The sequence below is a fragment of the Labeo rohita genome, chromosome 5 (assembly GCF_022985175.1).
Source record: "Labeo rohita strain BAU-BD-2019 chromosome 5, IGBB_LRoh.1.0, whole genome shotgun sequence".
NCBI classification, from domain to species: Eukaryota; Metazoa; Chordata; class Actinopteri; order Cypriniformes; family Cyprinidae; genus Labeo; species Labeo rohita.
Window position 1 is genome coordinate 15,726,053 of NC_066873.1, and position 23,547 is coordinate 15,749,599.

At 35.6% G+C, this 23,547-nt stretch overlaps 2 protein-coding genes across 7 annotated transcripts; both read left to right on the forward strand.

Annotated features, from left to right (window-relative positions):
• Positions 1-543: 543 nt before the first annotated feature.
• Positions 544-16,052, forward strand: snapc4 (small nuclear RNA activating complex, polypeptide 4). The gene is given in 26 exon segments (XM_051110775.1): positions 544-898; positions 2,727-2,867; positions 4,271-4,311; positions 4,423-4,525; positions 4,726-4,748; positions 4,869-5,012; positions 5,120-5,245; positions 5,348-5,426; positions 5,514-5,595; positions 5,792-5,893; positions 6,106-6,178; positions 6,284-6,448; positions 6,596-6,746; positions 7,054-7,160; positions 8,573-8,667; positions 8,805-8,899; positions 9,261-9,343; positions 9,431-9,937; positions 10,045-10,131; positions 10,405-10,455; positions 10,457-10,550; positions 11,869-11,939; positions 12,030-12,095; positions 12,240-12,270; positions 13,180-15,809; positions 15,893-16,052. Coding segments are annotated over 25 exon segments (5,217 nt in total). The 5' UTR covers positions 544-898; positions 2,727-2,743; the 3' UTR covers positions 15,980-16,052.
• A 700-nt stretch (positions 16,053-16,752) lies between these two features.
• Positions 16,753-23,332, forward strand: card9 (caspase recruitment domain family, member 9). 6 transcript variants are annotated; one of them, XM_051108929.1, is made up of 12 exons: positions 16,753-17,048; positions 17,230-17,367; positions 19,037-19,362; positions 20,235-20,414; positions 20,494-20,637; positions 21,289-21,414; positions 21,770-22,033; positions 22,151-22,186; positions 22,304-22,385; positions 22,483-22,526; positions 22,617-22,687; positions 22,828-23,332. In XM_051108929.1, exons 1-12 carry the CDS (start codon positions 16,847-16,849, stop codon positions 22,919-22,921), a joined length of 1,707 nt encoding a protein of 568 aa, XP_050964886.1. In that variant the 5' UTR covers positions 16,753-16,846; the 3' UTR covers positions 22,922-23,332. The 6 variants fall into 6 exon arrangements, with proteins under 6 accessions (XP_050964886.1, XP_050964888.1, XP_050964883.1 ...); XM_051108931.1 differs by having other exon boundaries at positions 22,337-22,385; XM_051108926.1 differs by having other exon boundaries at positions 22,483-22,687.
• The last annotated feature ends 215 nt before the right edge of the window (positions 23,333-23,547 follow it).

The following is a 23,547-nucleotide window of genomic DNA, read 5'->3' on the forward strand; positions in this document are numbered from 1 at the left end:
CTTTACTAATCAGCTTTGGATGATGTGCTTTATATTCACAATGCTCTTTATTGACTTAATAAAGAAGATTATTTCAGTAATTTAGTCCTGTTGTTCTTTGAGAATCCAGCAACTACCCTTGGTTTCATAGACGAGGTTTAAACCCTAGTCCCAGACTAAAATGTAAGTCTGAAAGAAACTTGCACTGCTTGATCTTAAAATACGTCAATGCCCTTGTTTTGTCTGAAGATGCACACCATTAATGGCATGTTTATAATTACCCAAATGCCCTAATTGAGCTATTGTCTAATCCTGGTTTAGTCTGTGAAACCAGGCCTTAGTATCCTGTAAGTTTGTTTAACAGATCCTAAATTATGAAACCATTTTATTATGTACCGTTTTGTGTATATATATATGTATATATATATTTGAACATATACAACATCTATTCTAAATTCTAAAGCAGTAAGTATAAACTGAATACTAAAACATATTTCTGGTTGATTGCTGTAAGTTGTTGGGACTTTTATTATGAAGCGTCAGAGAGTATGACGCACTATTGACGCGCGCTTCATGTTTGTACACACTTGACGATGCATGAGCGTATAGAGTGGTTTTACTAGGAGAGAATTATTCTTGACAGTTTAAGTAAGATTTAAATAAATATTTGTGATATTTACTACCAGCTATTAAAAGCAACTGCTTTGATTTATTGTGTAATAAGTGTAAATCTAGTTTGCAAAGTCCCCAAGTGCGCTCTTTGTAAACATGCTGCTGCACAGGAAGATTTGAGTGGGACATTTAGAAAAGTGTGCAGTGATGCTGCAGGATCCAGCAGGTGTTTTTTGTAGTGTTGGTGTGATAGAAGAGCTGTAGTACTGAAGCCAACAACAGCATGATGCATTAAAGGAAAGCTAATGTAAGTACATGAGCGCACGGCACAAACAGACAACTAGATATTTGGTTGCTAAACGTTTCTTTCTCATTGCCAAATACGTATGTGGCGTATTTTCTGCTTAGTGGGTTAAAAGTAAGTTTAGCTTTTTCATTTTATATTGAATACAAAGGTTTTTAGGTTTTTGTTTAAAGATTTATAGTTTATTACTGCAACATTACATTTTAGTAGACGTCAAACGTTACGAGTAAATAGATAAATACTATTTGTTCGTCTATTATGAAATATATATATATATATATATATATATATATATATATATATATACAGTACTGTGCAAAAGTCTTAGGCCACTAGTATTTTCATCAGCTAAAAAATGGTTTAAAGTCGGTCTTTTGCTGTAGTGTGTCAGTAGGAAACATCAGTTTACATTTCTAAACATTCATTTTGCCATTGATTGTAATAATCCAGTGAGATTTTTGTATGGAGCACAGGCTGTTGTCAGACTCCTTGTGCAAACAGAGATTGTTGTAGAATTTTCCTTGTTCAAAATAAATGCTCTGAAGAGGTTTTGAAGTCAGATAGACCTTTATTAACAAGTTAACAAAAGGCCGAGTAATGTTCGAACACCACTCCAGAGTTTCGTCTCAAGCACACATATATACATCCTGAAGCATTCCATATATGCACTGTTGTATTTTTGGACAAGGTATTTTTTTTTTACCATATATGAATTCCTGAAGGTTGATCAATAGCTGTCATGCATTTCTAGCTCCTGAACAGGTTCGTTCCATACACAAGTGTTTTTCAAGCTTTAAATAGTTCTCTTTGCTCTAAGATCACTGCACAGAGTTAATACACATAGTCAGATGATAATAGTAGAATAATATCCTCTTATGTATAGGCATAATTCTGTGTTTTATATTGATTCAAGATTAATAAAAATCTTCTACAAGATCTGATCTCTGTATCATTCAATCCAGTCTGTCTTAAGAAACAGAAAAAACGGAGACAGACTAAATCCAGAAGAACTGTGGTAACATCTCCAAGATGCTTTAAGAGACCTGTACCTACAGTACTGTTAAAATTTTTAGACAGTTAGGCACATAAAATGAGGATGCTGTCAAAAACAATGTCATAAATAGATTTTCTTTATCAATGAACTTCTATGAACTAAAATAAATCAGCATTTGATGTGACCATCCTTTGCATTTAAAGTAGCTTGTGCCCTATGTGCACTTGTGCAGAGTTGTTCATGTAGCTTTGCAGGTAGGTTACTTGAAACATCTTGGAGATGTTGAAACAGTTCTGGATTTAGTCTGTTTCAGTTATTCTGTTTCTTCATGTCATTCCAGAGACAGACTGGATGATGGTGAGATCAGATGTCTGTGTGGACTGGCTGTTGTCAGACTGCCTGTGCAAACAAAAATCTCACTAGATTATTACAATTAATGGCAAACAGAATGTTTGGAAATGTAAACTGATGTTTCCTACTGACACACTACAGCAAAAGATAGAAATAACTTACTTTAAACCATTTTTGTAGCTGGTGAAAATACTAGTGGCCTAAGACTTTTGCACAGTACTGTGTGTATATATATATATACATATACATTTAACTGAGCACTGTATGTAAACTGAAATCAAGAGACTTTGTACATAAACCCTTCTTCCTTATTTCAGCTGTAGTTGTAGCTGTTTTGTAATTATAGGAAATATGAGAAATATGGCCAATATTTATGTACAATACAAGTATATTTATGTACGTTACACTTCTGCAGATGAGTAAGATAATATTGGCACAGTGTACAATGTTGTAACCCAGTAACCTATAAAAAGTAAAATTTTTCAGGTCTCACCTTGTCTAACATGGAGTCAAATGAGTTACTTGCGAAGAGGGACAAAATCCAGAGGGAGATTTTGGCTCTTGAGAGTACTCTGGGTGCAGACAGCAGCATCGTAGACCTACTGTCATCTGACAGCGACAGTGGAGGTAAGTCACTGTCTACTAACTGTGAGAGATGCCAGTCTGTGCTCCATGTTTTGAGCATCCCATTGCACTAATTCGCCAGTGAATTAGTGTGAATTAAATGAATTGTGAATCAAATTAATCATTAAGGGGAGACACTGCAAGCACACTGCTTTTTTTCATGCACCTGTCAAATTTAATATTTTGGGCTTTTTGATTTTTCATTAAGTGTTTTTTCAGAATAGTGGAAAGAAAACGTCCAAAAGACAGTGTTAAGTGTTTCTTTTATAGCACTTTATCTATTTGTGTCAATAGATTTTAATTACAATACATATTTTTAAAGTCTGTTATTTCAAAATGAGTTTTTTCTTCTACACTGAGCCAAAAATCTTCAAGTCAGTAGCACTTACACACACCAAACTTTACATTTTTATTCCTGCCTATGTCCTAAAGGTTTTTACAGAGGGATTTGTTCATATATAATTTGCTTGATTATATACAACATTTTGTTCCCCCCAAAATTGGAAAAAATATATAGTTTTCTGTCTGTTCTAAGTATTTTCTGAATAATGGAGTGACAAAAATTAGATACTCAAAATTCCCTCTGAAAAAACTTTTCAAACTAACTTCATCCAGTGTTTTGATTTTTGTACTAGAAATGTATGCAAATTAGTGCGTTTCATTAAATAATGCCTTATTTGCATATTTAAACCTAACATTTTAGAAAACTTGTAATACAAAAAATGTTTGCAATTATCAATGTAATCAGTCAGCTGGGTAAGTAAGGTGATAACTATTAGTTGTTTTTTTTTACCCTATTCACCTGCAGTGTCTTAAGCGAATCATTCTTCTAACTGTAACACTCTGTTCTAATTCTATTTATCTATTTTTTTTCTTTTTTAGTTAAAAAAACGCTTGACCCTGTAATACTTGCACTCTCTGTTCTATTTCTATGCTATCTACTTGTTTTCTTTTTAAAAAAATGACCCTCTAACACTAGCATTCTCTAATCTTTTTCTATTCTTTTGACTTGTTTTATTTTTATTTAAAAAAAGACCCTTTAAGACTAGCGTTCCCTATTCTTTTCTATTCTACCTACTTGTTTCCTTTTTATTTATCATTAAAAACATGCAACATGTAGGCTAACAGAGGCTTGTCATAGCACTTACATATGATTACTCTTTTGTTGGTTTTGATTGCTTCTGTTGTCTTCTTTTGTAAGTTGCTTTGGATAAAAGCGTCTGATTAATGACTTAATGTAAATGTATATTAAAATTAAAATTGCCTGAATGTTTCAGTCATTTAATGAAAGTTTTACCCAACATTCCCAAATGACTAGAATGGTCATGGAAAAGTCATGGAATTGCATTGTCCAAAAAGGGTAGGAGCTTTGTATTTGACCTGTGCTCTGTGCATTTCTATGACAGATGATGATTCTGATGACAGTGGACCAGAGGTTGAAGGAGTGGTAAGAATCTAGAAAGCCACATGGTTACTATACCACGCTGTAGAAATTAAATGTAGTATTTTTTTCGCAATATTTTTCTTTAATTCTAATATTATTTGTAATTGTCTCTAGGATCGTGATGACTTGGAGGCAGAGCGCCTGCGAATACAAAGGGAGATTGAAGAGTTAGAGAATACACTTGGTGCTAATGCAGCACTAGCTGATGTATTGAATGGTAAATAATATCTTATTATCCATGCTATTTTCATTAGCTTGAAAAATTAACCCTCATATTCTCAATGGCCACTTTAAATATATGATGCATAATCTCAGAAATCAGTAGCATTTTATTATTGGGTCTGCTGTTTCAGCTATACAAATAGTTTATTTGTAAAGTAATTATTAATTGTTTGTGTGTGTTTTTTTCTGAAACAGAAAGTGAACGTGACACTGATTCTGTAAGTTACCACTTTGTTTCTTTGATACATGCTTGTACTAATATTTATTTATTTTTTTTAAATATTTTTTCATTAATGTTTTAAAATGCTTATAATACAGTATTGTTCTGCTCTCATTAGAGTGATGAAGACAGTGATGATGCTGAGTTGGAGCTTCCTCAAAATGTGGAGACTTGCCTGCAAATGAATTTGGTTTATCAAGAGGTGTTGAAAGAGAAACTAGCTGAGCTGGAACGACTCCTCAATGAGAATCAACAACAGCAGGTGAACAACAAACATCAGGACTGCAGTTTGTTAAAACTGCATGCTGCTATAAATGCTATACTTTAAATTATAGTAGAACCATTTTAAAGCCAACTCTGTCTCTGCAGAAAGAGATTGAGGTCCAGCTTTCTGGCCCAAGCGCTTCTAGCTCCACTGTACCAGGAGTTCCACCTCAGAAACAATTTCTTGGATACTTCATGAAGCCTTACTTCAAAGACAAACTCACTGGTCTGGTATGTTATGAAACTAAAACTGGAAATCTTTTTGTGGTGTCAGTGAAATCTTGCATCTTTTTTCTTTCAGTGAAGTTTTATTTATTGTTTTTATGCTTCCAGGGACCTCCAGCAAATGAAGAAACGAAAGCGAGACTAAGTCATGGTACCAGACCCGCTGATGAGCTGAAAATAAAAAGATGTATGTTTTATGGCAGCATGCTTGCTTGTTATTACTTGTATGTAAGTAATTTTTTAATAAAAATAAAAACCTGTTTATTTCTTTCAGGGGACGGTTGGCAGAAAACCTTGCTGACCAATGCAGTCGCCAAAGACACTATGAAACGGATGCTACAACGCAAACTATCCAAGTGAGTACTGGAAAAAGGAAAACCAAACCTGAATATCTGGTTATTGTTACCCTGTCTGTTCAATTTGGATACAAAATGTTGTGGATTTATAAATGGAACTTAGCTTTTTCTGTATATTTAAGTATGCGTGTATTTTTGTAGAAAATGTCTGTTTTTATTACATTTTGAGAGTTTGCAATGGTCTGTATTTTCATAGGATGGACTATCTGAGTGGCAAGATGTCTAGAGCTGATGATGAGGGAAAAGAGGAACTGAAAAAACAAATAGATTCAATTGAGAAAGAAATCACAGAAATCAGGTAAAGGCATAAAAAAATTTCTTAAGCATCATATCAGCATATTAGAATGATTTCTGAAGGATCATGAGACACTGAAGACGCTGAAAATTCAGTTTTGCGTCACAGAATTAAATTAAATTTTAAAATAAAATAGAAAACAAGCTTTACAAACCCCAAAACGTGTGTTTAGTGTGCAATAAAATGTGTAATCAAACTTTATGATATCATCTTAGTGCCCTGAAAGATGATCAGCTGCTGGGTAATCGCCATGACGATCATGACTGGCAGAAAATATCAAATATTGATGTAAGTTATGTAGTTATTTATTAAGATGCACCCAAATAAATCTTCTGTCATCTAACATCAGTTTTTCTTTTCAAAAGTGTGAAAGAACTTGTTTGTGCTTGATAGTTTGAAGGTTTGCGACAGGCTGAGGATTTGAAAAGGTTTTGGCAAAACTACTTGCACCCCTCCATTAACAAGTCAGTATGGAAACAGGATGAGATTGATAAACTGAAAGGAATTGTAGAAGAGTACAATTGCTGCCATTGGGACAAAATCGCAGAGGCTCTTGGGGTAAGGGTTGAGAATTTCATGCACTTTTGAAACAGCTGCTAATATTAACATGCTTTTTAATAAGGTAATTAATGTGTTTAACAATGAAACCTTCATCTCGTATAATAATAATGCCTTTGACATATATATGTCTGGTTTTTTTTCCAGACAAACAGAACAGCTTTCATGTGCTTCCAGACTTACCAACGCTACATTTCAAAGACCTTCAGAAGGAAAGAGTGGACAAAAGAGGAAGATGAGATCCTCCGAAAACTTGTTGAAAAAATGAGAATCGGCAACTTCATTCCCTACATACAGAGTGAGACAGTTGGGTCTTGTTGAGCTCTTGTAATGAATGACACGTATTGTGTCTAAAACAGATTATTCTGTTTAAGGATAAGCCAAATTTAGTTTGAAAAAATTAAAATTTTTTAAATATATATAAAAAAACAACAAGGGATTTTTCAAACACAATGTGTGCTTGCATCCTACTGCACCGTTTTTTTAACAATTTGTCTAAATGTAAGAATATACTCTTTATGACAGGTTTAATTTACTTATATGACTCCATTTGCTTATATTAGTATTATTTCACTATATATTTATATTATTTATTATCTCCATAGTGTCGTACTTCATGGAGGGCCGAGATGGATCACAGCTGTCATATCGCTGGACGTCGGTGTTGGATCCCTCTTTAAAGAAAGGCCCATGGTCCAAAGAGGAGGACCAGGTATGGAGCATAATTAATTCTAAATATTCTACTCTCTTTCAACAAATGAGAAATTGATTTAATGCATTGCTTTTGCACCATATTCTGTCAATGAAGACGCAATATTTTAAAATCTGTTGCAGTCTCATATGCCTACAGTTGAGGTCAAAAAGTTTGCATCCCCCTTTCAGAATCATTAATGTTAATTATTTTACCAAATTAAGAGGGATCATACGAAATGGATGTTATTGTTTATTTAGTACTGAGCTGAATAAGATATTTCACATAAAATATGTTTACATATAGCCCATAAGAGAAAATATTAGTTGAATTTATAAAAATGACCAAGTTCAAAAGTTTATATCCCCTTGATTCTTGATGTTGTTACCTGAATGATCCACCAGCTGTGTTTTTTGTTTAGTGGTTCATCATTGTTTTTGATTGTTTAGTTGTTCATGAATCCCTTGTTTGTCCTGAACAGTTAAACTGTTTAGCTGTTTTTCAGAAAAACCCTTCAGGTCCCACAAATTCTTTGGTTTTCCAGCTTTTTTGTGTATTTGAACCTTTTTCAACTAGGACTGTATGATTGTCAGATCCATCTTTTCACACTTAGGACAACTGAGAGACTCATATGCAACTATTACAGAAGGTTCAAGCACTTACTGATGCTTCAGAATAAAACAAGATGCATTAAGAGCTAGGGGGTGAAAACTTTTTGAATTTGATGATCGGTAAATTTAACTTCTTTGTCTTCTGGGAAACATGTAACTATCTTCCGTAGTCTCTGAAGGGCAGTACTAAATGAAAAAAATATATGATATTTAGGCAAAATAAGAAAAATGTACACCTCCATTCTGTTCAAAAGTTTTGGCTCTTAATGCATCGTTTTCCTTCTGAAGCATCAGTGAGCATTTGAACCTTCTGTAATAGTTGCATATGAGTCCCTCAGTTGTCCTCAGTGTGAAAAGATGGATCTCAAAATCATAGACTCTTTATTAGAAAGGGTTCAAATACACAAAAATGCTGGAAAACTAAAGAATTTGTGGGACCTGAAGGATTTTTCTGAAGAACAGCAGCCAGTTTAACTGTTCAGGACAAACAAGGGACTCGTGAGCAACTACCACTAAACAAAAAAACACAGCTGTGGATCATTCAGGTAACAACACTGTATTAAGAATCAAGGGGATGTAAACTTTTGAACCAGGTAATTTTTATAAACTCAACTACTATTTTCTCTTGTGGACTATATGTAAACTTCTTTTATCTGAAATATCTTATTCAGGTCAGTACTAAATAAACAATAGCATGTATTTTGTAAGATCCCTCTTTTATTTTGGTCAAATAATTAACATTTTTAATGATTCTCAAAGGGGGATGCAAACTTTTTACCTCAACTGCATGTTCACTAATTTGACTAACTGCTCTCATATCAGTTGTTGCGGAATGCTGTCGCAAAATATGGCACCAAGGAATGGGGAAAAATCAGATTGGAAGTGCCAGGCAGAACTGACGGTGCTTGTCGTGACAGGTATAGTATGACACATTTCAGACAAAAGTAAATGAATGCTCTGCAACTAATGTTTCAAAATAACATTCCCCAACCAAATCAATCTGGCTGGATTGACTAGTGCTTGATATGTAAATGTGAATATTTTTGCATCTTAGGTATTTGGATTGTCTTCAGGAGAATGTGAAAAAGGGGCCTTGGAGCAAAGAGGAGGTGGAACTACTAAAAGAAAAGGTTGAGAAATATGGAGTTGGTAAGCGATATCTCTCTTAAAAGGTTAAATCTTTAGAATTACTATTGCTGTCTTAATGAATTAGCATTAATACGTTTTAAAATTGGACGAAACAATATCCAATATCCAGACAAGGCCCTGTGGGCCAAAGTTGGCCTATGATGACCTTTGATTTGGACTGTCATGCTGTATCATAAAAAGAGGGGAAAAATGCCATTGAAACATCCTCATTTGTAATTTTTATTTTTGTTTTTATTTTCTAACATATTAAAAAATAATAATAGTAAATATGATATAGTTAAAGTGCTATTGCCCTCAGTCAGGTTTGATTTTTGGCCCTTTGTATTAAAACATTTTGGCACACCTGCTTATTATTTTCCAGGCAAGTGGGCTAAGATTGCCTCAGAGATCCCAAACCGGATTGACTGCCAGTGCCTAAATAAGTGGAAGTTACTAACACAAGCTGTAAGTTCATTCTTCAGTATGTCTTGCATCCTTCAAGAAAGTTAAATATCATAAATAAGCATACAAATGTTGTTGTTGTTTTTTTAGAGTAAGCGTGAAGAGAGTGAGCGTCAAGGTATTAAAAGACAAAGGAATCCAGCAACAGCGCCACGAAAAAGAAAAAGACAAAAAGTATTGAAAAAAACTATTAAAAAGGAGATAATCACCTCTAGCTCAGAGGACGAAAAAAAGATAAAGTATATGGACAGTGATGCTGAATCAGATGTTTTCTCAGTCAAAGATGAGGAAATGCCACAGAATCTGGAAATACCACGAAAGGACTACATACAGCCAGATATGAAGGATTGGATACCTGTAAATGCAAACACAGTGCTTCCTTCTCTAGGAACTGTCAGGACTGTGTGGGTCCGTGCACCCACCAATGAGGATGAGCTAGAGGCATCCACTACACAATCCGGCTTTGGCCGCGTTCGATCAGAGAACAGCAAGTGTTCAAAAGTCAGGCTCGGTTTGGTGCGAAATACAGTCCTGAACCGCTTAGGAAACATGGAAAGAACTTATGTAGGTTTGAAACCTGATGCCTTGCAGAGTCAGGTAAGATGTTTTCTTTTTGCTTTCCCTTTTCAGTTCAGATCAGTTTTTTTATTTTTTACATTCAGCAGTGCTTATATGTAGTAATTGATTTCATTTCATGCATGCAGACTGACGATGAGAAGGCCATGCTCAAGGTGTCTATGAGTGATATTAAACTCTTCCTACAGTGGAAGGGAGCATCTGGAATTAAGAAGGTACGGTTAATGCAGATGATGTTACATTTGTAGTAAATAGCATAAGGCCATTACATAGTATATTAGAAAATAGTTGCCACTTTCTAAGAGCAAATAAGATATAAAACTGTAGCCTTATTCAGACTTAAGACTGTTAAGGGAGTATTGTCTATATATTATCATACTTAGTACCCAAAAAAAAAAAACATTTGGAACATATATTATTTTAAATAAATAATACACTTACTTTATTTTGATTGTATGCTATTTTCCTGTCAAAATGACCTTAAGCAGAAAATGGCAAGTCCAAAAAAATATAAAGAGAAGAAGGTCGGTTCAGGACATGGCCAGCCTTAATAATGACCTCCTTAAAGCCATCACCCCATGGATTGGTAATGTGATCATGCCTGTTCCAGCGAGCGAAAATACATTTTGTGAAGGTACAGACCCTTGTTTCACTTCTGATTAAACACCTGAACATTTGTGGATATTTGTGGTACTGAAGAAATGATTTAGCAGACAGTTAATTGCTGATGAATAAGGTTTCTTATTTTTTTATGTTACATATCTTGTTTCACTCAAATATGTCACATTATCGAATAAGGGTTTCTGCGGGTCTTAAAAAGTCTTAATTTACCCTTCCACAATTTACCATCCTTAAGGTCTTACATCAGAGCAGAAAGTCTTAAATTCATAGAGTCATCTCATTGCATATTGCATGCATTGCTAAAATGAATATTTTCCTGTTTTTGTTTTTCAATACAAATATCTAACATCTTTAAATGTAGATATATTTACTTGAGATGCAAATTTAAAATAAAAAAGTCTTGAAAAATGTAACAAAATTACATTTATGCTTAAAACAAGAAAGATAACGCTTTACAGTATGAACAGAATGAACAATACTTCTATAGCATTTATTAATCTCAGTTACTGTTAATTTCAGCATTTACTAATGTGTTTAACATTAATGCACTGAAATAACATGAACAAACAATGAACAACTGTATTTCTGAACAAATATTAATAAATAGTGTAATAAATGTATTGTTCATTGTTTGTTCATGTTAGTTAATACATTATTAACAAAATTTCCCTTTTAATTAAGTTGATTTTATATGAGCCTACTGACAGATATTGGTTATTCTTTTAAAAATAAATTAATTTTACTGGAAACAAGTAAATGTATCTTGATTTATGAATCTTTAGACATTTGCATTGGAAAGCAAGACAAAAACTTCCATTCTAGTTCTAGTGGTTGGGAGCAGAGTTATTCATTTTTGTAAAATGAATGAAAAAATTATGGAGATCAGTTGGAAGTTGTATTTTGAAGTTCTGCTAATACAACTCATTGTGAGTTCCCTAGACATTTATATTTAAATAATGTATTGTAAGCAGGGTTGCCAGGTTTTCACAACGAAACCCGCCCAATTGCTAATCAAAACTAGCCCAAAAGTAGCCCAGTCGCATTTCAAGGGGGGTCCCCCTGTAAAAATCACGTTCCAGAAGGTAAAATGCACATTTTTTGGCATGGTTCCCCTGGTAAAATTAGGATTCCAGGGGATAAATATTACGTTATTGAGGTCGCTTAAACCCTTGGACGTGAAAAACAACCCACGACAACAGTGTGAAAGCCCAATTCTGCAAGAAAACCGTGGACTAGGCAACACTGATTATAAGAGAGTATAGACTTAGTTATGAGTAAAAATTCAAGGCTTTTTTAAATTGTCAATAACTCATTGATTAATTATTTTACAGGTGATGTTGTTGGAATGAAAGCAGCAGACATCACTCTTCCAAAAACATCAGTGTTTTCATTTTTCCTCAAAGTAAGCCTATTAACTTTGTCAATTGTTACAAAGAAACAAAAAAGCAACAAAAATGGCAATCTTTCACACGGTTGTGTTTTCTTAACACAGGCTTTTCAAATAGACATCAAGGGCTGCAGGAATGTCATTGAAATTCAGCAGAAGATCGGCATTAAGGTATTTATCAGTCCAGCATCTTAGCCTAGTTGTCATATTTAGTTGCTGATGTGCATATGAATGCACTATTTTTTTTAAAAAGAAATTAATATCTTGAAGATTAGAGTTTCCTCAGTTCCCTCACTTGTCTCATTTTTCTTTCAGATGCCAATTGCTCAATCTAAACCGAGAACAGGTATGTTATATTTATCTGTTTTAAAGTCTTGACATACAGTGGTGGCCAAAATTATTAGAACAGTAGTATTTTCACTAGCTAAAAATGGTTTTAAGTCAGTTATTTCTATCTTTTGCTGTAGTGTGTCAGTAGGAAACATCAGTTTACATTTCCAAACATTCATTTTGCCATTAATTGTAATAATCTAGTGAGATTTTTGTTTGTACAAAGAGTCTGACAACAGCCAGTGCTCCACACAGACATCTGATCTCAACATCATCCAGTCTGTCTGGAATGAAATGCAGAAACAGACCAAACTGAGACAGACTAAATCCAGTGGAACTGTGCCAGCGTCTCTAAGATGCTTCAAGAAACATGCATGCAAAGCTGTAAAATGAGGATGCTGTCAAAAATAATGTCATGAATAGATTTTCTTTATCAGTTAACTACTATTAACTAAATTAAATCAACATTTGTTGTGAGCATCCTTTGTGTTTAAAGCAGCTTTTGCCATAGGTGTACTTGCACATAGTTTTTTTTAGGTAGACGTTGGCACAATTCCACTGGATCTCAGTTTGTTCTGTTTCTTCATGTCAGTCCAGACAGACTGGATGATAATGAGATCAGATCTCTGTGCAGAGCGCTGGCTGTTGACAGACTCCTTGTTCAAACAGAAATGTCAAACTGGATTATTACAATTAATGGCAAAATGAATATTGGGAAATGTAAACTAATATTGCCTACTGACACACTACAGCAAAAGATAGAAATAACTAACTTTAAACCATTTTTAGCTGGTGAAAATACTAGTGTTCTAATAATTTTGGCCACCACTGTATGATAGCAAATACTGACATACCAAAAAATTCTACCTTAACATGCTTAATGTTAATGTTTCCTTTCTATGGTTATTTGGCTTCTCCTAAAAAGTGTCAGCGATTCTTAAGGAGGCAAAAGAGAAAGCCGAGTACAAGAAACCTGCAGAACCCTCTCAACATCCACCTCCCCTCCGGCCGGTCCTTCTTAACCCTCCCCAGCTGCCACTCAGGCAGATGACAATCCCTGCTTTGATTCAACCCAAATCTCTTGTCATTACACAGCCAAACAAGCAGAGGGCACTGCAGCCTTTACTGCCTAAGGAACAGAAAATATCTCTACTACCACAGTCACCAACACAGATTCCTCTAACTCTAATACAGCAGACAGCCTCTGCACAACCAGTCATGGCCTCAATGCCCAAATCACCAAGTGTAGAGGACTCAAACAGTGTCAGAGCTACAAAACGCATCCGCAAGCCTACTGAGAAAGTCCAAGCTCTAATGGAAGAAGCTAAAGCTAAAGGTGGTAAAAAAGAGTCTCCGAAACAAAACCAAGGCAAACAGAATGTCATTTTCCCCAACATTACATTGCAGACACAACCAGTAAACTGGATTCTAACACCCACCAATTTGGTACAACTAACTGGTCCACTTTCTGCTAATATCCCAAGCAACCAGACACTAATTGTGCCAAACAGTTCCTCCCAGAATAACAGTGTTCTTCCATGTATCTCAACCAGTCTCTACCCATCATCATCTACACTGCTTGTTTCTGCGTCCTATGTCAATCCTGCCCCTATAGGTTCTTCAGTCTCAAATGCCTTCAGAGATACCCCAAAGACTTCCTTCTCTGTGAACATGAGCCCCAAAGGCATCCAGGTGCCTCTTTCACCTACTTCTACTTCAGTACAGAACAAAAGTGTGCTACATAGTGTTCAGATGTTGTCTCCAACACCTATCCAAGTGAGCCAGAACGGTTCACACACTGAAGCTATGAAGAACTCCTCAGACTCTTCTTCTGATGAATCCATTATAAGGCAATATCAGACGTCTACATCAGCTGGTTCCAGTGTATCTCCTGCAGTTTACAGTGTTCTTCCGGTTCCCTTGACTGTGGTACCTTCGACTAGTGCACGAGTCGTATCCAAGCCAACAAATGAGGTTGCAGTGGCAAAGTCTCCTGGTGTTACTGAAAATGGCTGCATTTCTGCAAGAACTACTCAACTGCCAACCATCGTCCATCAGAAAAGTTTACCCATCACAATGTTGAGCCCCCCTTCTGTTTCTAGAAGACCACTCCAACCTATTGCATCTTCACCTCAGATTATGGCTCCATCACCTCAGATTGTGGCTCTGCCACCTCAGATTATGGCTCTGCCACCTCAGATTTTGGCTCCATCACCTCGTATTGTGGCTCCATCACCTCAGATTGTCTCTCCACCACCTCAGACTGTGGCTCCATCACCTCAGACTGTGGCTCCATCACCTCAGACTGTGGCTCCATCACCTCAGATTTTGGCTCCATCACCTCAGATTTTGGCTCCATCACCTCAGACTGTGGCTCCATCACCTCAGACTGTGGCTCCATCACCTCAGACTGTGGCTCCATCACCTCAGACTGTGGCTACATCACATCAGATTTTGGCTCCATCACCTCAGATTGTGGCTCCATCACCTCAGACTGTGGCTCCATTACATCAGATTTTGGCTCCATCACCTCAGACTGTGGCTCCATCACCTCAGATTTTGGCTCCATCACCTCAACTTTTGGCTCCGTCACCTCAGATTTTGGCTCCGTCACCTCAGAATGTGGCTCCATCACCTCAGACTGTGGCTCTGTCACCTCAGACTGTGGCTCTATCACCTCAGACTGTTGCTCCATCACCTCAGATTGTTGCTCCATCACCTCAGACTGTTGGTCCATCACATCAGATTTTGGCTCCGTCAGCTCAGATTTTGGCTCCGTCACCTCAGATTTTGGCTCCGTCACCTCAGAATGTGGCTCCGTCACCTCAGACTGTGGCTCCATCACATCAGATTTTGGCTCCATCACCTCAGATTGTTACTCCATCACCTCAGACTGTGGCTCCATCACATCAGATTGTGGCTCCATTACCTCAAATTGTGGCTTCACCACTTCGGATTGTTGCTCCATCACCTCGGACTTTGGCTCCATCACCTCGGATTGTGTCTCCACCACCTCAGATTGTGATGGATTCATCAGAAGTACCCCAAACAAGAACATCAGGTGAACCGTCGATGCCTCTTCCTGATATTCCCTCTGATGTTGTTAACTTCAATCCTCACTTGATATTCCCTGAGCAGTCATCTGAAGTAGATGACTGGATGAATGGTAAAGGTGGAATCCCGCTGCCTCATTTAGAGATGTCTTTGCCTTACCTTCCGCCATCTGCCGCCAGTATCAAAACACTGACTTCTTTGCTCAAAGTTAAACAATCTCTGCTTACAGCTGCAGTGAATAACCTGCCAGTTGAGTATCAAAACTATAGAGAGGAAGAAGCTCAAGTAGCTGCCATCCGCAAAATGGTTGCCGAAAGGTTTGCCTCAAATCCAGCGTACCAGCTTATGAAGGCTCGTTTCTTGTCGTGCTTTACATTACCAGCACTTTTGGCCACTATAAACCCTACTAAGGAATGTCAGTTGCCCACAGATAACTGCGGTGATGAAGATGAGCTCTTGTTTTCACAAAAGAGAAACACAAGGAGTTGCCCGACAGCTGCAGTAAGTTGCGCATAACATTGAAGCAATCTATGTTTTGTTTAATTTATTTTTGTTATAATTAATGCATTTTCTCTATCTTTCAGAGGACTGTGCTTAGCACAAATGAACACGAAGCATCAGCAAAACAGTTCTCAGGAATCGGCACAAAAAGGCAAAGGAGTCGACGTTGAGTTGCATAAAATTCATCAGCTGAATTAGTGCCAGTAGCTTCCGATTTTCTACAGTTGAAAATTAACATAGAAATGTGTACCACTAAAAAAAAACCAGTATTACAGGTAAAGGGACCAGTCAGATATTTAATGCACTCATTTCTTTTACTCCATCCATGTTTTGTTTAAGAACATTCAGTATGTGTCCTGACAAATTTGTTGAAAAAAAAAAGACTCTCTTGCACTGAACTGTTATTAAATTGTATATTTTCGTTTTGTTGATGCAGTTTTTTTGAATAAATTGTGTGAAATGTTTTGTCATTTGTGTTTGTATAAGCATTTGTATTTTTATGCTTGTATATTAGGTGATCATAATGTGCATCCTGCACCTGAATCAAAAAATTTGTGAAATTAAAAAAAAAAAATTATTTTGTACATTCAACCTCTTGATTAAAGTACGACATTTTTTCAGTTTCACGTGAGATGAGAACATCATGCTTAATAGAAGCTGTTGAATTGTACATGAAGCTGGAAGCCTCACAAGGGAATACCAAGTCATAGTGACGCACTTAATATATTATTAATACGGTTGACTATACATTTTCTTTAGAAGATCATAGTCATAAACTTTATGTACTCATTATGTGCTCATCCTGCGACCAAATACCATAGAAAGTGTTGCAGCTCAACGATTTATTGTGAAATAGAGGGCTATTATAAAAAAAACTGCAGTGACAGCTGGAAAAAGGGAAGTTATGTCACCACAGTGCTCAGTGAACTTCATTTCCTTTTTGAGTTTACAGACTAGCTGAATGCGTAATTCGCGTTAAGCTTTAAAACGTGCTATCAAACAGCTATTTTCAAGCCAACGGAGAGCTAGTGTCAGTCATGTCTGATGGTCCAGGGGGGTTCGAGGTGGAGGAAGATGATGAGTGCTGGGCACGACTGGAAGACTACAGAATGCTTCTCATCAAGACCATTGAGCCCTCAAGGATAACACCTTATCTGAGACAGTGTAAAGTGCTGAGCAGCGAGGACGAAGAACAGATCTACAACGACCCCAGTCTGGTTATCAGACGCAGAAAAGTTGGTAAGTTGTTAGGTCACGTAAATTTCAACTGTTTTAAAACATTAAATATGCAGCAAATATTGTTGATAGACAGTTACTGTATAATCTAAAGCTTTTAATCTTATTTTCTAAGTATGCACAAATCTTAAGTGGTATCCAGATATTGTTATCGTTCAGAAATTATGTTTTTATTTGCTTACAGGGGTGCTGCTGGACATATTACAAAGAACTGGCCTCAAAGGATATGAGGCATTTCTAGAGAGTTTGGAGCTAGACTATCCAGACGTGTACCGCAAAATCACCGGCAAAGAGCCTGCTAGGGTCTTCTCCGTACTTATTGGTAAGTTGTACATTTGTAATTTTCAGTTGGTTAGTATACTGTACTTTTTAAATATGTTCATCATAATCATACGTTAATCAAAATATACCTTAGCCACACCTTTTACGCAAATAAATCTGAAAATTGCTATCATAGGTCAAAGGAAACTTTTTACATTTTTAACCAGGGGGGGCCCTAAGAGAGGATATAAAATTGAACGTTTTCATGTTTATTAATGTTTGTTCATGTTATGTAGGGATTCCCGGGCTTTTAACATTTTTATAATTTCATTAATTATTACCCTAGTAAGAAAAAAAGTAATAGATTTAAAATGCATTTAGTTTATACTAAGTATAGCTAAAGTCTATTAACATATTTACTGACATATCGCTCAAGACTGATATAAAATTGTAATTAAACTTTATTTGGAATACTACATGGGCACAATGCACATTAGCCTAAAATATGTTTTAATGTCACTATTGAAGAGGATTGTATGATCTTTAAATAATATCAGTCTTTAAATGCTAAATATTTAAAGTGTACCTAAAGTATACTTGCCATAATTCCACTTTAGCACAATCATATAATTAAATATATCTTTAGTTGGACTTCAGCACTACTTCTGCACAATTAAAGTGCATTAAGTACAAAATTAGTTGTTCAAATTTGCCATACTTTAAGTATACCAGATTAGTATACTAAAAGTACAACTGCATGGTATTTTTATTAAGTTCATAATATGTAAATGTTTTTGTAGTATACTTAGCATAAATAAATGTATTTTAAATACATTTTAATATATACATTTTTCACTAGGGTAGCTTTTCATGAACACCCTACATTTTTTCCAGTTTTGCTGTAATGTAATATTAAATGCATTTCATGATATTGATAACAAAGAATGAAATATATTTTCTTTTTTTTTTTTTTTTTAAATCAGTATCAATGATCACATTCCATGCATTCTGGCTTGAAAGTGGTGGTTTTATAGCAGTTAAATAGCAATTAAAAAGTAGTCAGACTATATCACCGCATACAGGTACAGTATGTGTAGTCCAGATTACATTACCAACTACCTTTTTCAGCATGTAAATTGTAATCAGTAATGGGCTACAAACTGTAAGTAATTTACCCAGCGCTGCATAGCCTACTACACACATATATTACTATATAGATACTATATAGAACACATTTTTTAACAGGTGTAAAGTACTTACTAGGGCTGTCAAACGATTAATCGTGATTAATCACACACAAATAAAAGTTTATAAATGTACATAAATACACACAGATACATGTATGTATTTAAAATATATATATATATATATATATTTTTTTTTTTTTTTTTAAATACATACATGGTGTAATTAATGTACACCGCAAAAAACTGTCTCTAAAATATCCCCACCACCAGTCCAGACCGATAAGTCTGTATGGAAAGAATAAGACAAATTGTGCAAGTGCTGTTGGAAGGCCACTCTGTTGATTAAATTTAAAAACATAGCCTATTGTTTAATAAAATGTGGTAATGAAAGTTATTATATTGTGTAAAAAGCCAATTTTTGCTTTTAATACTGAGGGTCCAGAATCGTACAGCTGGAAATTTTGTGTCTCTTGACTATATTGTCTGTCATGGGTCTGTATGCAAACCTCTAATTTATTGAACTCTCCCTGCCTGTTCACCCAGACACTGCAGGTGAATGTGGCCTCACTCAGTTCCTCATGAGCGAGGTCTCTCGCCTACAGAAGCTTGCACAGGATGAACGGAGGAAGCGACTCGAAGTGTCTGCGCAGGCGGCAGAGCAGCTAGACACCATCCGCAAGCTGCAGCTGTGTGAGAACGAGCTGCACAAACAGCAGGACCGCGTGCAACGCACCCGAGAGGAGCGTGAGCGCATGTGCGAGGAAGCGCGTAAACTGAGAGACGAGAATTACCGACTGATGCATGACCTGACCCGACTGAGCGAGGAGAAGAACTGTGCACTCATGTGTAACAGAGACCTCCAACTCGAGGTGATCAGCCAACCTTTCAAAAACATGTCTGGATCATAGTTCACCACAATATCTAAAGATAGAAGTAGGAAATTTGTAGTGACTAGTAAGACTAGTGAGTTTTACTGTTTGGCATGATGAAATTTAAAAGAGGGTGTGCACTTATGTCAAGGTTTGGTCAGTTACCCGGATATGTGACCATATTGGAGATAACGTTACTCAGATGTAAACAACAGCATGGTTAATGTATTAATACATTTTTTGCTCATTTATGCTGTCTAAACCATGGGAAAAAAATGTGTGAAAGCTGCTAAATCATATAGAGAAGGACTTAGTAAGCAGGAAAGGATGCAATATTTTGACAAACTAAAGTCAATAGGTGGTAAAGATATGTACAAGCAGTATTAATTAAGATATTAGCCTAATATTTCATCTACCTCACTCTTCTCCTTGATTTGTTATAACATTTGGCAGTCTATAGCACTCCAAACGTTTTTCCTGGTCTGACCGATTAGTACAGCCCAGAACATGACAATAATTGACCATTCTCAGCAGCAATAATCAATAAAATTTGCATTTAGTTCAGTTCAGTGGCATTGTTTACATTCAGTGCCGCCAATATGGCCGATTGGTCATGCGTCATGAAAACACTGTAGTTTAGCCACTTGTCAGCAACAGGCCTTTTCAAGTCAAGTAAAAGTATTAAATCACAGTGGGGTATTACTGATGTATTTTATGTTGTATAATACAATCTTGTGCTTGCAGGCTTTATTTCAGGCATTTAACCAAAAATTTTTTTTTTTTTGTTAAAATGTAATTTTACGACCCTTTATCTTTACATTTTATCTTTTTTTCATTGCATATTTTGTTATCGCCCTCTTTGGTCCTGTAAGATTGAGAAATTGAAGCACAGCTTAATGAATGCAGAAAGTGACTCAAAGATCCAACGGAAAAAGACAATAACCTTGAAAAATGCCATGGAGCAGAGGCCAAGTCACGAGCTGATCTGGCAGATGCAGAGAGAAAATGACCTCCTTGCAGCTCGGATACAAGAGCTCGAAAGTGCTGCCAAGGTAAATCAGTCATATTTATCAGACTACACTAACCAAGATGTGAACAAGAATGACTGCTACACACAATTCACTGACACAGGTCCAAACTCTGGAGCACGAAAAGCTTGATTTACAATCATTGGAGGAATTCAAGCAACAAAGTCAGGCACAATACCAGGAGCTGGTGAATGATCTCTACAATCTAAGGAGAGACCTACATGATGCAGAAAAGCTGCGTGATAAGGTTGCCTATGTTTAATATATTCAGACTTTCTTTTTTATGCATTTTATATTATGAGATTTTTTTTTTGTGTACACTGGCAGTCAAAAGTTTTTTAATGTTTTTTTAAAGAAGGCTCTTCTGCTCACCAAGCCTGCATTTATTTGATCCAAAATACAGCAAAAACAGTAATATTGTGAAATAGTTTTACTATTTAAAATAACTGCCTTCTATTTGAAAATATTTTAAAATGTAAAAGATTTCTATTTCAGATAAATACTGCTCTTCTGAACTTTCTATTCATCAAAGGAACCTGAAAAAATTCTACTCAGCTGTTTTCAACACAATAATAATAAATGTTTCTTGAACAGCAAATCAGAATATTAGAATGTTTTCTGAAGGATCATGTGACTGGAGTAATGATGAAAAAAAATTTGAAGCTTTGAAATCACAGGAATAAATTACATATTAAAATATATTCAAATAGAAAGCAGTTGTTTTAAATAGTAAAAATATTTACAAAATATTACTGTTTTTGCTGTACATTGTATCAAATAAATGCAGGTTTTGTGAGCAGAAGAGACTTCTTTAAGTAAAACATTAAAAATCTTACTGTTCAAAAACTTTTGACTGGTAGTACATATATATTTTTTCATATTTATTTTTAAATTGAAGTATCGAGAAGAGAAGGATGAGATGGAACTAAAGTGCACGATGCTAAAAAAGGACTCCAAAATGTATCGTGACCGAATGGAAGACATTCTGAAGCAACTAGAAGAAGTCATCAAAGAAAGAGACAAGGTTCTACACTTTATCATGTTGTAAATTTTATGGTCATTTTACATTAGATCAGAGATGCACAACCATGTGGGTCTGTGACAACTTTTGATTTGGCTCACCATTCATATCACATGCCACTGAAGCACATTTTTTTATTTTTGCACTGAAATGTAGAAAAATATACATTTGATTAAGAAATGTACATTTTAATATAATACAGTTAGATATAATGCAGCATTTACTTTTGGCCCACAGCCCTCAATCTAGTTTGATTTTTGTGCACTTCTGCATTAGGTGCTCTATATCTCTATTCAGATTTATTCAGTGTATCTGTTGACTGTCTCACATTAACCACAACAACTGCCCTTTGTGATAGGCTATTTGTACAAGAGAGGAGTACCATTTGGAGAACTCCAAAAATCTCCAAGACAAAGACCAGTATCGCAAACAGATACGGGAGATGGGAGAGCGTTATGATGAACTTCAAGTCCAGTTGTTTCGAACTCAAGGAGATGTTCTTGCTCTTCAGTCAAAGCTTCGCAAACAGAAAAACCCAATTCAAGTGGTATGTACAGTACACTTGAAATTTCTACTACACAGAGTGGGTGTGAAATGGATGAATGGAACAGATGAATCATTGGTTAGTTCAAAGGGTTAGACTTCCTATTGTGTCACTATGATTTAAACACATTATTTTTAGGCACAAAATGTATGGGGTTTATAATAGCATGTTTATTATTATTTGTTGATTCCTCAGCACTCAGAAGAAAGCTCCTTGCTGAGTTCATTTGAGGTAATATTACATAATTCTCTGACATTAAACTTTTAAATGCATAAGATATTTCTGCGTTGTCTTTCTTATCTTAAAGTGACATTATCCTCCACAGCATTTGGTTTGTATTCTTTTTAGTCATCAACAGGGTTGCTTACATTTTGTCCACAGATGAAAAGTCAAACTAGCGAGGAGGAGTCTAGGGAAAGGGGTGAAAAGGGTAACACTCTCTGATTTTTTCCATTAGATTCCACGCTTAAAAAATAGATTGTTCTTGTTTTTTTAAAAAAAAACATGGTTCCCCTTTTCTCACACAGACATGAGTGAAGAGTCACAGAGCCAAACATCTGGCGAGTACAATGTAAGGTATCTTTTGGATGTTTTGGATGTTTATGAACATAGTGATAGTGGCTTATTTATTTATTTATTCTTGCATATTTCATGTTTGCAGAGGATGTTCTCTGAGGAGGATCTATCAGCCAACTGCAGACTTAGAGGAAAATGCAACTTTCATTATAGGAGGTTGGGTTTTTTTTTTTTTTTTTTTATTCTTACATAACAATTTAACCATTAGAATTAACCACTTAAACAGAGCTACTACATTTCAGATATTAAATGAATGATTTGTGTCTAAGCAGTACTCCTAATGTTGTCTTGGACAGGAAACGTGCTTTAAGAACCAAAAAATTCACAGACAAAGAGAGCGTACAGTGCATCCTGGACAACACTTCTGGGAGTGATACAGACGGGATGTGACATACAGCTTTGGACAAAGAGACGAAATGTGGCCTTCTTTGAAGGCATATTTAAATTTTTAAATTTAAACAGTGACCCATAAAAATTGATTCATATCATATCAGTGTCATAGTGTTCACTGTCAATGTCCAGTCAATCACTTATGTTGTTATGAGTCTGATCTGCCAAATTATCTGTTATCTATTAATGTATAATATAATAAATATATTGATTTTTATATTGAGATATTGATTTGAATTTTATGCAGAAACTGATGTTTAAAAATAAACTTACCCTAAAAATACTAACTGAACTTAAAATCTGAAAATTATCCCTAGTTTCTCATGTACAGGCATGAATGATATATGAACCTATGTGTGAATGTGATGTTGTAATTATTTTCATTTTGTAATGACGTTTAAAATAAAATACAGTATTATATATGTCTAACTGTTTTGTTATCAACGGCATAATAAAAAATGTTTAAATACTAAATACTGTACGAAAATTTAGCTGGTAATAGTAAATGGTTCGGACTACGTTTGAAGGGAAATTTGATTAGACCTAACACACCACTTCACCTCACAGTCGGTTGGACTTTTTACTCCGCTTGCGTCACCTGTGTGGCTGCCGTGGCTGCCATGGCA